The following is a 12,965-nucleotide window of genomic DNA, read 5'->3' as shown; positions in this document are numbered from 1 at the left end:
CACCCCATGGTTCCCAAGTTGGATAACTCATGAAAGGTAATTGTCATTTGTTCCTGCCTGAGATCGCCAGATGATGAGCCATCGATGAGCTGCCTTCTTGACTGCCTTCTTTGTTGACACAATCACGGAACACCAAGGGAAATCTTGAACGACCGAATAGCCTGCAAAACTTGAGAAAGGCAGAGGGTTAGAATGAAGGCTAGGGGTGTCCTGGCCTGGCCACTCCAACGTTCAAGTCAACCTTCTGATGTTGGAGTAGAGAAGAAAAATAGTATGTATGCTAGAGAATCCAAGGAGAGATGATGGTTTGTGCGCGTACCTTTGTCCGCAACCGAAAACTGCTTTAATATCATCTATAATCGTACCTTATCGTCTCTTTAATGGAGCATCCCATCACATCAAGGCAAATGTTTCATCTTCACGTTTTTGAATTGTCACCCATGTCCTATACTGTAGAAGATCATGTGGGATCATGCTATAGAGGTCTTGTTGTTCCACATGTTATGATAATCAATGTGAGGTCTCGCGTATTGTTGACCATTGGGGAGGGTGGGCTCGAGTCAGAGATCTGATATATTAATCAAACGGGTCCCATCGACGGGGCCGGGCTGACTGATTAAGAATGTTGGGCTAGTAGAGGTGAGCATATTGTAGCGAGGGCATAGAGTCGGTTGAGGTGAGCGAACATTGCATATGAATGTTTAGTTGAATATGCGGCCACATTAACCATTTTTTAAAACATTGTGATTTCCATAAATTTGGTCAGTTCAAGTTATTTGTAATTGTGTATAGTCGAGGTAGAGACCAAAAACAAACCACACTTTCTGTATTATATTTATGCATTTTTATCCTTGTTATTTAATCTCCTTTGTTCTGTGTGAAGGCAATTTCTGCATTGAAGAGAGGCACTAATTTGCTGAAGTATGGTAAAAAAGGGAAACCAAAATTCTATCCATTTAGACTGTCTGCTGTAAGTTTGTTTCCTACTATTTTTTAATTGAGAAAGATTGAATTGAATTTATTGATTTTTCATGGTGCATATTTTTTGTTTTTGTCTATAAGCATGAATGCTCCTGGTTTGATATCTTCATTATATTTGGTTTGACATATTCCTTATATTGTTGTTCTCAGGACAAGTCATCATTGATTTGGTTATCGAATGGTGAAGAGAAATGTTTGAAGCTGACATCTGTTTTGGAAATTGTCCGTGGTCAAAGAACTGTAAGTTAGTCCCCCAATTCTGTAATCTCAGGGAGAGATTGCTATTACGGAATAGTGTTAAGTATTTGGGCTTCTAGTTGGCATCATATATTTATCTGGTGGTCCATACCTATATGAATCTGATTATAATTAGTCTTTTTTCAGCCTGTTTTTAAACGACATCTATGCTCAGAGAAGGACCACCTCTCCTTTTCACTTATATATGATAATGGGACAAAGTCTCTTGATCTGGTGAGTGTAACCAAGTGCTTATTGCTATCTAATATTTCTCATTTTTCAATTTAAGATGATTATTTACTTCCATGTTGTGGTTTATATTTAGATATGCAAGGATAGATTTGAGACGGAGGTGTGGTTTGCTGGCCTTAAGGCACTGATTTCTTCTCATCAAGGTGGACGACCAAAAATTGATGGATGGCGTGATGGCGGACTGCATTTTGAAGTAAATGATACACCTTTCACAATACCATTAATTATTGTTAAAGTTCTTTCCAAATGAGGTCTCTCAACTAACTTCAGCCTTCAGGATGCATGTTATCTATGTGTGTGCTTTTAAGAAGCCTAACACTGTTCTTCAACAAGTACCTGTAGCATGATTATATAGCTACCCTGAAATTGATTTAGGTTTTAGATGATTTTTCATAGTTTCTTTATGCAATTCATATCATTAAAAATTCAGCTGGGATACCTTCTAGCTTGTAGACTAGAAATATATGTTTCAGTCTACCTCTGTGGTCCATTTATCTTTGATGTTCCAATCTAATAAGATATTTATCTTGCCATGCTTGGACATTGGAGTCATAGGATTGCTACAACTGGATGAACTCTTCATCTTCAAGTTGCCTTGCCTATAGTTATCCTAGAAGCATGGTGTAATTAGCTACTGAATGTCTGCTTCTGAGTTTGTTACAAATCTGAAATAACGCCACCCTATGACCAGACAACTGGTTTATTGATTTCTTATTTTTAGTGAGCATTCCTAGTATGTTATTGATTATGATGTAGAGACAATTAGAGACATTATACTTTAAACCCTTAGGTCTGTATTCTCAGTAAGGATTTATACTATGCTCACTTTGCTTAATGGGGGCTCAATTATATTACTACTGCAAGGTTTTCTTGATTATGTCCATGATTGAAATTAGGATTTTTAGCATTTACTTTGCTTGCACTCTCTTATTTTGCATATTTTCTTAGGATGGGAAACTATTTCAGTGTACTTTTTGGGCATACAGATTGCACACAATTATGGGTATTAATACTTGGTAATCTGGATAATGTTACAGGATTCCAGGGATCTGAATCTTATATTGAATAGCCCCGGTGTAAGTTCAATTGGCTCTGTTTTGGATAGTAGTTCTCCAGACATCGATTTTAGTGTTAGAAATTCACCAGTGATCTATTCTGAAAGTTCTGTACACTCAGAAAGATCAGATGTTGCAAATATGCTTGTAAAAGGTGTCTCTTCTGATATTATCAGAGTTAGCGTTTCTAGTGCACCCAGCACGTCTAGTCATGGTTCTGCACAAGATGACTGTGATGCTTTAGGTGATGTTTATGTGTGGGGTGATGTCATATGTGAAATTTCAACGAGAAATGGCACTGATAGAGGTATCAAATTTTCCAATGGGAGAACTGATTTACTTTTGCCTAAGCCCTTGGAGTCAAATTTAGTTTTAGATGTTCACCGTGTGGCTTGCGGTGTCCGGCATGCTGCTCTTGTCACAAAACATGGAGAAGTATTCACATGGGGTGAAGAATCCGGAGGGAGACTTGGCCATGGGGTTGGAGATGATGTTGTTCACCCTCGTCTTATTGAATCTTTGGCTCTAAATAGTGCAGATTTGGTTGCCTGTGGGGAGTTCCACACTTGCGCTGTAACTTCTTCAGGTGAACTTTTTACTTGGGGTAATGGCACTCACAATGTTGGTCTTCTGGGACATGGTAATGATGTCAGTCACTGGATACCAAAAAGAGTTTCAGGGCCACTGGAGGGTATTCAAGTTCAATTTGTTAGTTGTGGCACCTGGCACACGGCCTTAGTAACTTCGATGGGGAAGTTATTCACTTTTGGTGATGGAACATTTGGTGTTTTGGGTCATGGGAACAGAGAAACTGTTGTACAGCCAAGGGAGGTAGAATCCTTAAGGGGTTTGAAAACCATTGCAGTGGCATGCAGTGTATGGCACACAGCTGCTATAGTAGAGGTTATAGTAGCTCAGCACAACAACAGTGTACCTTCTGGAAAATTGTTCACCTGGGGTGATGGGGACAAATATCGCCTTGGTCATGGTGATAAGGAACCACGACTTGAGCCTACTTGTGTTGCTTCACTGATTGACCACACTTTTTACAAGCTAGCCTGTGGTCATAGCCTCACAGTTGGCTTGACAACTTCTGGACAAGTTTATACAATGGGAAGTAGTGTTTATGGTCAGCTGGGGAATCCACAATCTGATGGAAAGCTTCCATGCTTAGTTGAAGATATACTTGTTGGTGAATCTGTGGCTGAAGTTGCTTGTGGTTCGTACCATGTTGCAGTCCTAACAATTAGAGGTGAAGTTTATACATGGGGAAAAGGTGCTAATGGGAGATTGGGTCATGGAGACCTTGAAGATAGGAAAGTACCTAACCTTGTTGAAGCTTTAAAAGATAGAGCTGTCAAATATATTGCCTGTGGTGCTAACTTTACAGCTGCGATATGCCAGCATAAGTGGGTATCAGGTGCTGAGCAGTCGCTATGCTCATCATGTAGACAAACTTTTGGCTTCACCCGCAAGCGACATAATTGCTACCATTGTGGGCTTGTTCATTGCCACTCATGTAGTTCCCGGAAGGCCTTGAGAGCTGCCTTGTCTCCTAATCCAGCAAAACCATACCGAGTTTGTGATTCCTGCTATGTAAAATTGAACAATGTATTAGAATTTGGAGTAGTAAACAACAAAAGAAATGGTTTGCCTCGCTTATCAGGTGAAAGCAAGGACAGGTTCGAAAAAATAGAGACAAAATCAGCAAATTTTGTGTTACCAACTAACTTGGATCTCATAAAGAGCCTGGATATTAAAGCAGCCAGATTCAGGAAGAAACATGATTCCTTGTCCATGATTGGAGCTACTCAAATCAGCTCACTCATGCAGATGAAAAATTTTACTTTTGCTGGTGGGACTGGTCTGCAACGAGTAGCTCCTAGAGTGCTTAGCACATCCATGGTTCAATCTATCAATCATTCAAGAGCAGTTTCACCTTTTTCTAGAAAATGTAGTCCTCCACGTTCTGCAACACCAGTACCCACAACTTCTGGAGTTTCTTTCTCAAAAAGTTCTACTGAGAATCTGAGGAAGACAAATGAGCTCTTGACTCAGGAAGTCCAGAAATTACGGCTCCAGGTATTTTTTTTCCTCCTCTATTGGATAGCTTATTTTCCATTGCTAGTCTGATCTAACTTGGATCTGCATTAGGTTGAAAACCTTAGTCAGCATTGTGAACTTCAAGAACTTGAATTGCGAAAATTGGCTAAGAAAGCTCAAGAGGCTACGACAGTGGCTGCTGAGGAATCAGCAAAATCAAAAGCTGCAAAAGAAGTTATCAAATCCCTAACAGCACAGGTCGTTCTTGGTTGGTTGTCTTTGTTGCTCATTATAACATAGTTAGAATTGACTTTTTAAGTCACATGTAAAACTTCAATGCTTTTTGATATAGTTTGCCTTGATGATTAAGGTCTTCATCAATTGGTGTTTTCTGTTGATATTGCTAGTTATATGTTGTATTAGCAGAATTGAATGTGCTGGAGTTTTGGCAAAACACCTGTTCTTGTCCTAAATAGTCCATTCTTTATACACATTCCTTAATTAATCATTGACAACCTATACCCTATATCATGGATTTAAGTTTTCGTTCCGTACTGGTTGGCATGGACAACATTTTGTTTCAGCATGCTAATCAGCCCCGGAATGCTTGGTAAAAAAGAGGAAGAAAAAGAGTAGGAAGCACCTTCAAATGAGCTTCAGCTAATCATCAATTCCTTTATGTATGCTAGTGAATGCTAAAAAACTTTCAAGACTAGAAAATACTTTGTGCTTCTCTTTCTTCCAATATATTTCAATGAGATAATAAAATTTGTTTATGTAGTATGCTTATCTTAGTTGGAACTGGTACTATTGGCTTGCATTTAGTCACTTTTCTTGACTTTATAGGCCTCATTTTTGTCCTGTACCTGTTTCCTTTATTTTCTTGACACTTTTAATTTGGTCCACTCCTTACAACACATGCCTTGTCTGGACTTATGTGATCTATATCTTGCAGCTTAAAGATATGGCTGAGATATTTCCCCAAGGCTTCTTCAAAAATGATGCAGCTAGACACTTAGATTTTCCGAATGGGATGGGCTTATATTCAGGTCCTCTTGCCATTCCAGATGGAGATCATCAACCAAGAAGCAATCCAAACAATTCTCCTGATCCTATTGGAATTATTGTCAATGGAAACTCAAATCAGAATCATGCATCAACAGATAGCTGTGAATCTAACAAACTGAGTGCAGATCTACAAGACATTAGGCAGGTGAGTTCCAACGAAATGGAACAAGACTTCAGTAGAGGACAACATGACAGCAATGCAGAGAGATCATCCATCAGTAATTCTGATGTGGATCACAAAGAAAGTGAACAACCTCAAAATGTTGACCAGGTTTATAAGACCCAAAGTCCTATTCCTTCAGGTAATCAAATTGAGGCTGAATGGATTGAGCAGTATGAACCTGGTGTATATATAACTCTCTTATCCCTCCATGATGGAACTCGAGATTTGAAGAGAGTCCGGTTCAGGTTGGTTATCCTTCTAAACATTGCTCGTTCAATTTCGTTTTTCTTAAATCATCTCAGACTGTTCATGTGATTATGTGTTGCATCTACATTAAAGGTTGTTTTGCTCTAGCTTTTTTGTTTGTTTGTAAAGATTCTGTAGTAATCTTAGATGACTTCCCAAATATTGGTTATTTCCATTTACTGTTCTTGTCATTAGTAACATAATTTTTAAATATATAGTCGAGACTCACTGTTTTTTGTATTTCAATTTGTGCTTGCATTCGTTCACACAACAACTGTTTGTGAAAATTTGATTGTATGCATTTTCAGTCGAAGAAAATTTGGGGAGCATCAGGCGGAAGCATGGTGGTCAGAAAACCGTGAAAAGGTCTACGAGAGATACAATGTTTGTGGATCAGATAGGGCATCAACAGCAGTATCTAATATTCTGCACATAGATCATAAGAAGATCATTTCTGTACCTGCAAAGCTTAGAAGTTAGTTTGATCACCCAAAGGCAAAGGAGCGAAAATCCCAGGTGCCTTTTTAAGATCTACTATCTGCACTCGATGCAGTACATACATGATTCAAAATGTATGTTCTCCTCATGAATGTCATGCCCTACTCTTTTAGATCTGGCCATTACCTATTGTAACGCGATGTACATACAGTATCTCAGAGATGAGAACAATAGGAAGCAGCCTTTTTCTTCCTGCTAGTAGAGATGAAATTTCCTTTTAAATTGTAGAATGCCCTTTTCTTAATGATGCTCCATTCTTCTTAATATGTAGAAGCTACAAGCTTAATGGATTTGTGCCATCAAGTCTGATTGCTGCTGCTATTGTACTGCTGTGCGAATGAAGCCCCCTCAATCTTGGTAAGTAAACTTGCAAATTCTAAACAAACACTGAGCTAGGTGTTAGGCTTGATGCATAGAACAGCACAAACATTAGTGTGACCAAAATCCTGGAGACAGGTTTGTGGTGCTTTGGCCTGAGAATGTTTGGAATTTGCTCAGTCTGCCATTCAAAGTGATGTGGCCCCTCTCAGGTTACCAAATCCCCAGACATCTCCTGCTTATTTATTTATTTTTGTTTGCCTCTTTCTCTTTACCTTTTGATTGTTTTTGTTTCCTCTTTACTTTATCCCTTTTCCACCACTGCGGATGGAAGAGAAGAATAGGATTCAATGGCAAAGGATCATGAGAAAGAGGAAGGGAAAGGAAAAGGAAAAAATTTGTGTTCGTAGTCAGACCTAACCAAAGCTTGCAGTCAGTCTGTGACTATGAGTTGCAGCTAGTCTGCGGTTGCGCGGGTCGAGACCAGTTTATGAACTTGTGTTGTTGGGGGTGGTTGGTTCGCTAGAGGTCATCTGAGTTGGTTTTGTTAAGGAGTTTGGTTAGGAAGGAAACCTAACCCCTACCATACACCACCCTCCTTCGCTCGAAGGTGCAAGAGGAAGAAGGATAGGGTTGGATTTTCGCATAGCTTTTCTCAAGTATCGTTGTTTTTGTTCAATTCCAAGCGGACTTGCGTAGCAAAAGGTGATAACGCTCATTTCAGATGTTCATGGTGCCGAGTAACCTCCTAGACGGGAAGAACTTATTCCCTAAGAGAATGAATCCTAGAGGATTCGAATCTTGCTCCTATGTGACAATTCTACTACTCGAATACTAACTCGACTATGTCTACGGGGGCCATGGTGTCTTCCACTTGACTAAATGGATGGGAGGAGACCGATCCCAACTCTTCTAGGTCTTGTGTCTTTCCTAAAGGGTAAACAAACTCTAGATCAATAGATGAATCAATGACGGTTAATTTGTGGTTTTTTAAGTTAAAATTGCAGCAATACTCTAATTATTAAAATTAATCAAAATTATTTCAATAGGTGTCTTTTTATAAGTAGTTTAGGGTAAAATTGTTAGATAAATATTGAAATAAAATTATTTTCAAAATGAAAAAAATAAAAATAGGTGTCTTTATATATAACTATAACAAAAAAAATGGCAACCTTTTCATTTTTTAAGTTGGAATTCTTTTATAAACATTAAATATCTTGGAGGTTGGCTCTACAATTTTATTAATGTCAAAATGTCCCTCCTAACTTTTTTTATTTTAATAATTAAATTATTCCTTCTCTAACCTCTAAATAATTATTTTATTTATTTATTTTATAATTTAACTATTCAATTCTTACTATTCAATTATTTTTTATAATGATTGATTCGATCTTATAAAAAATTTTTATCGACCATCAAGATAAATTTAAGTGTTTAATAGTTAATGTTTCAGATTTGTAAACAACTTAGCATCTTGTCACTGTACTAATAATCAGGGGTTAAACAAATAACTTTTGACTCCTCAGTTACGTACCTATAATTGAACCTGGCCGGTCCCATTTCATAAACAACTTTGGATTTTATAATCAATTAACTAATCCATGCTCACTTAGCTGCTCCTCTCCTTAAATACAAACCAGGACTAAGATTTCCATGTGTAAATTATATATGTATGCTCTTCGAGGTTGAAGAAGAAGAAGAAGAAGACGACGACAACTTGAGATCTCATGAGTCGCCTCGCAAGACACTCGACTACTCTATCAACACGGAGTTCTCTTCTTCGCGTCTTTCTCTTCCTCCTCCTCCTCCTTGTAGTATTGTTCTTGTGTTGCCATGGTGCAAGGGCTGGTGAAGACTACTCCATTGTCTTTGTCTATGGGAGAAAGATACATCCAAGCTATGGCTCGAGTTCTAATTTGCTCGAACGAATGCGGTATATTCCACCATCAGGGCCTTCGAAGCAACATAACTCGATTGGCTTAGAGCGAAAGCACTCACCTTGACAAAGAGATCGACAAAAGATGCACATATATGGACTCGAAATCCAAATATATATGTGCTTATGAGTTTACATGCTTTTATGAATGTTGATTATTGAGATCTAATGTATTGTAATGCTTCAACCTTTTTAATAAATTTAAATAGAATTTATGCTGTTTTATATAAACTATTATAAATTTAAATGCTTGTTTGTTAATTTCAATGGTGATGTTTATTTTTCTTATAATAATGATAATATGTTTCTATTTCACTTAATTCTATCAAATAGATAGTAACTAAGAATGCATTTATTTATAAGACTAAATAAAAAGTTAGCATTAATTCAAATTATAAACACTAATTATAATCGATTAATGCATTACAACTATTTTTTTTTCTTTCATAGTTTCTTTTATGATGAAGGGGAGTGCAACGGTAAAATTATTACTGTATGACTTAAATGTCATGGATTTGAGTCGTGGAAATAACCTATTATAATACAAGATAAAATTGTATACAATAGATATAATATAGTTTGATTCCTTTATATTCTTGGTTGAAAGAGAGGCGGGCTTGAAGCTTGTTCTCATCGAGACGAAAGACTCCGAAGTGGATCCTTCCCCTCTCTATGGCTTTGACTAATGCCCCAAGGGTCGTTAGCACCATCACCTTCATTGTGGCATAGAGATTCATCGACAACTCCACCATTAGCAACCCCATTAATTGTGTTGGTGTTTTTGCTACCATAATACCTTCATCTTTGTTTGTCGTGTCGTTTTGATATTGATTGCATTCTGAACATGCCATGTGATCATGAAGTCACGTGTTCGAGTCACGAAAATAATCTCTTGCAAAATACCAATATAGTCTGATCCTTATTCGAAACTTCATATTGATAGGAACTTCATGCACCGAACTACCTCTCCTAGTGTCAGAGGAAATGTTAATTAACCAATAATGAATGGAGCTAGGAATCAGTTTATAAAACAAAGTAAAAAAGAGAGCATTGATGAATCTAAATTTCACTAAATAACTTAATAAATTGCATTTTTTTTTCATATATATAATGAAGATGATGATGCACAATGAATTAGGAGGAATCTAATTGAATAATTCCAAACAAGATGGTCCAAACTCAAAAAGAATTTGAATTTTAATAGGACTAATAAAAAACAAAGAACAATAGATGCATGGTTAAAGGTCCCTTGTGAACAAACTTATAGCTGTGTGGGTGGAGCTTTTAGACTACATGCAACAGCTGCATGCATTAAGGTAGTGCCTAAAAGAGACAAACTGCAAATAAAAACACAACACTAGAGATTATAATATGAAAAAGATGTCTCTTTGTTGGAGATCATGCAAGGTTAAGAATGCCACCCACAATGGCTACACTAGCTACAATCTTGTCAATTAGAAATTCAATTGTCTCTCCCTCCTAGGGTTATAGTGCGTAGTACATTATACTTAAAAAAATTAAATAATTTATGATTTTACACTAGTTTATACTTTCTGATTTATTTTAATAGCTGGTGAAAAATTTTCATGAGATCGAATTGATCACTAATTTCAAAATTAATCGGAATAATGAATATCTGAATTATCCAAAAAAAAATTTAGTTGCTCGTATTACTTATTGTAGGACTGGTGTGTACACTAGAGGAGATGAATAGCGTTTTATCGTTCGTTCATTTTATTACAGAGACTAACAGCGGAATTAGAATAATAAGTAGGGACACGCGAATTTATTTGATTCCTAATCTTTTAGGGTTAGTACGTCTAAGGTCTATGCACGGGAAGATGTTCGTCCACTAATGGTCTTCTTTCCGGACATTTGTCTGGAGGCGGAGAAAGTCGTCTTACAGTCCAATCAGTAATAGAAATGAAATACAGGACAATAAGAATTAAAAGAACAACAAACTCTCATGTAGCCAATCTGGAAGCCCTTGAGCGTCGTACACTCCTCTTGGAACTTCCCCGGTTGCATGAGTCTGGCTCCGTTCGCGTTCAGCAACACCGTAGGATGATGAATAAAGCGTAGAATAGATGTCACTTGGGGTGCATGTTGAGGATCTTATAAAGATCTTTTTGGGCATTTGAATTCTTATCCGGGTGCTTGAATTCTTATCCGGGCGCTTGGATTTGATCCGATCCGATCTCTTTTGTCTTTATCGGAGCCGATTCTTTTTTATCCAAGCACCTGGATAGTCCGGGCGCTTGGAGTAACATCCGGATGTCTAGATCCAGTAAACTCGAGTTTGACCTGGAGCTTGGTTCGACTATTTTTGTTTGCTCCTCTTATGTTTTCTCCATCTTATTTCCAGCTCTTGGTCCCTGCAAGATCAGCATACAAACAAACAAGCAACCTAAGCCTACTTGTAGTCCATCTGACCTACTAGGCTTACATAAGTCTTACCCTAGGTATAACCTGCTGACTTGCCTATGTATAACTTCCCATTAGGACTAATCACTTTCATAGATAGACTTCCCACCTATCAAATATCCTGTTTGGACTTTCTCTTGCTTAACCTCCAGTTAGGATTAATCACTTCCATAGGTAGACTTCTCACTTGCCAAATATTCGGTCACCTTTGACTTGTTTGAACTTTTCCTGTTTAGCCTCCAGCTAGTACTTTCCCTGCCTAGCCTCCAACTATGATTTTTTTTGCCTAGCCTCAACTAGAACTTTTTCTTGCCTGATCTAACCTAGAACTTTTTGTTAATCTTCTGGTCAATCTTGACCTGACTAGATTTCATTCATATCTAAATATTAGATCCTATTTGAATCAACTCTTGGTCAAACAGATTAAATCTAAGTGTATTATCACAAATTAAAATTCTAGAGATAGATTAGTACTCTTTGTACCAATATTTATGACATAGATAAACAAAATAATACAGTACAATGGTTGTGGTCAAATATATGATCTGTCTTCTCCAGCCAAGTTGGAACAACAAGGTCCAAAAATGATTAGTTTTTTTTCCCTGGTGCCGAGTAAGGTTATTAAGTACCATGAATCCCATACTACAAAATATTTTTTTCAATGGAATAAACAATTTATAACGAGGAGCCATGTGTATTTTCGGATTTGTCTAATAGGCGATATGTGGGACCGAACCATCCGTCTTGACAACTATTAAAATAAATTGATTCAATTAAAAATATTTTAAATAAATCAATTTAATTTGCTAAAATATTATGTATAAAATACTTTCATATTAAAATTTCTTTATCAACTTAGTTAATATTACTTAAATAACTATTACAATAAGTTGAAACTATTTTAATTTGAATATTTTAAAATAAAATTTTAAATAGTTTCGATAATTTTTTTATATAAAATACTTTATATATATATTATTTTCGATCCAGTTGAATTAAAAAGAAGAATAATTTACTTTAATATATTTTAATAAGTCTTTAATCAGTCTTACCATCATATTTGAAGAGATAATTTAATCAACATACTCTTTATCTCCATGGATAGATTTTATTAAATCTCAATCAATCTGATTTTTCGTATGTGTATGATTAGATTCTTTTATTTATTTATTTTATTAAAAATTTTAATATTTAATACTTATGTAGATAATAATAAAAAAATTAAGATGGACTATAACCCCTGATATAATCCAACATGCATCCGTCTATACGTACATAAGTATATATAATAATTAAAATATATTTTAAAATTAAAAAATTCTATCCGATTCTTTCTTTAGCCAGAGATGGATTTCACCATCCAACGATCTCACATGATTAATCTTATAATCATCTGTGAGAAAATAATTCAACTAATATATTCCGTAGATAGATTTTATTTGATCTCAATTTGATTTTAATTCAACATGTTTACTTTGTGATGGATTAGATTTGTTGATTTATTTGTTTGTTAAAAATTTAAATATTTAATTAATAATTAAAATATATTTTAAAATTAAAAAATTCTATCCGATTCTCTCTTTTAGTAAGAGGTGAATTCTGTCATCCTAGCGATCTCATACGATTAGTCTCATGATTGTCTATGAAGAGGTAAATTGAGAAATTGCAGTTGACCATTACGGAGAGGACATTAGCTCGACTTCGTTGAGATTCAATCCTTGCCAACTTCAATAAATCTATCTCA

General features: G+C 36.3%; 1 protein-coding gene across 1 annotated transcript; it reads left to right on the top strand.

The window, feature by feature from the left end:
* Positions 1-874: 874 nt before the first annotated feature.
* LOC141819904 (PH, RCC1 and FYVE domains-containing protein 1-like) lies at positions 875-7,082 on the top strand. The gene is made up of 9 exons (XM_074707161.1): positions 875-970; positions 1,132-1,221; positions 1,366-1,452; positions 1,544-1,663; positions 2,508-4,607; positions 4,680-4,826; positions 5,524-6,044; positions 6,354-6,561; positions 6,815-7,082. Exons 5-8 carry the CDS (start codon positions 2,667-2,669, stop codon positions 6,523-6,525), a joined length of 2,781 nt encoding a protein of 926 aa, XP_074563262.1. The 5' UTR covers positions 875-970; positions 1,132-1,221; positions 1,366-1,452; positions 1,544-1,663; positions 2,508-2,666; the 3' UTR covers positions 6,526-6,561; positions 6,815-7,082.
* Positions 7,083-12,965: the final 5,883 nt, after the last annotated feature.

Source organism: Curcuma longa, unplaced genomic scaffold (genome assembly GCF_044706935.1).
Source record: "Curcuma longa cultivar G26 ecotype Majalengka, Jawa Barat unplaced genomic scaffold, ITB_CL_G26_1.1 utg2646_np1212_2152390_RagTag, whole genome shotgun sequence".
NCBI lineage: Eukaryota > Viridiplantae > Streptophyta > Magnoliopsida > Zingiberales > Zingiberaceae > Curcuma > Curcuma longa.
This window is presented reverse-complemented; position numbering and strand designations above follow the sequence as displayed.

Coding starts and splice junctions, on each gene's coding strand:
- LOC141819904 (XM_074707161.1), top strand. CDS start 2,667: ATGCTTGTAAAAGGTGTCTCTTCTGATATTATCAGAGTTAGCGTTTCT. Junction 4,608..4,679: donor TCCAGAAATTACGGCTCCAG/GTATTTTTTTTC, acceptor GATCTGCATTAG/GTTGAAAACCTTAGTCAGCA. Junction 6,045..6,353: donor TTGAAGAGAGTCCGGTTCAG/GTTGGTTATCCT, acceptor ATGCATTTTCAG/TCGAAGAAAATTTGGGGAGC.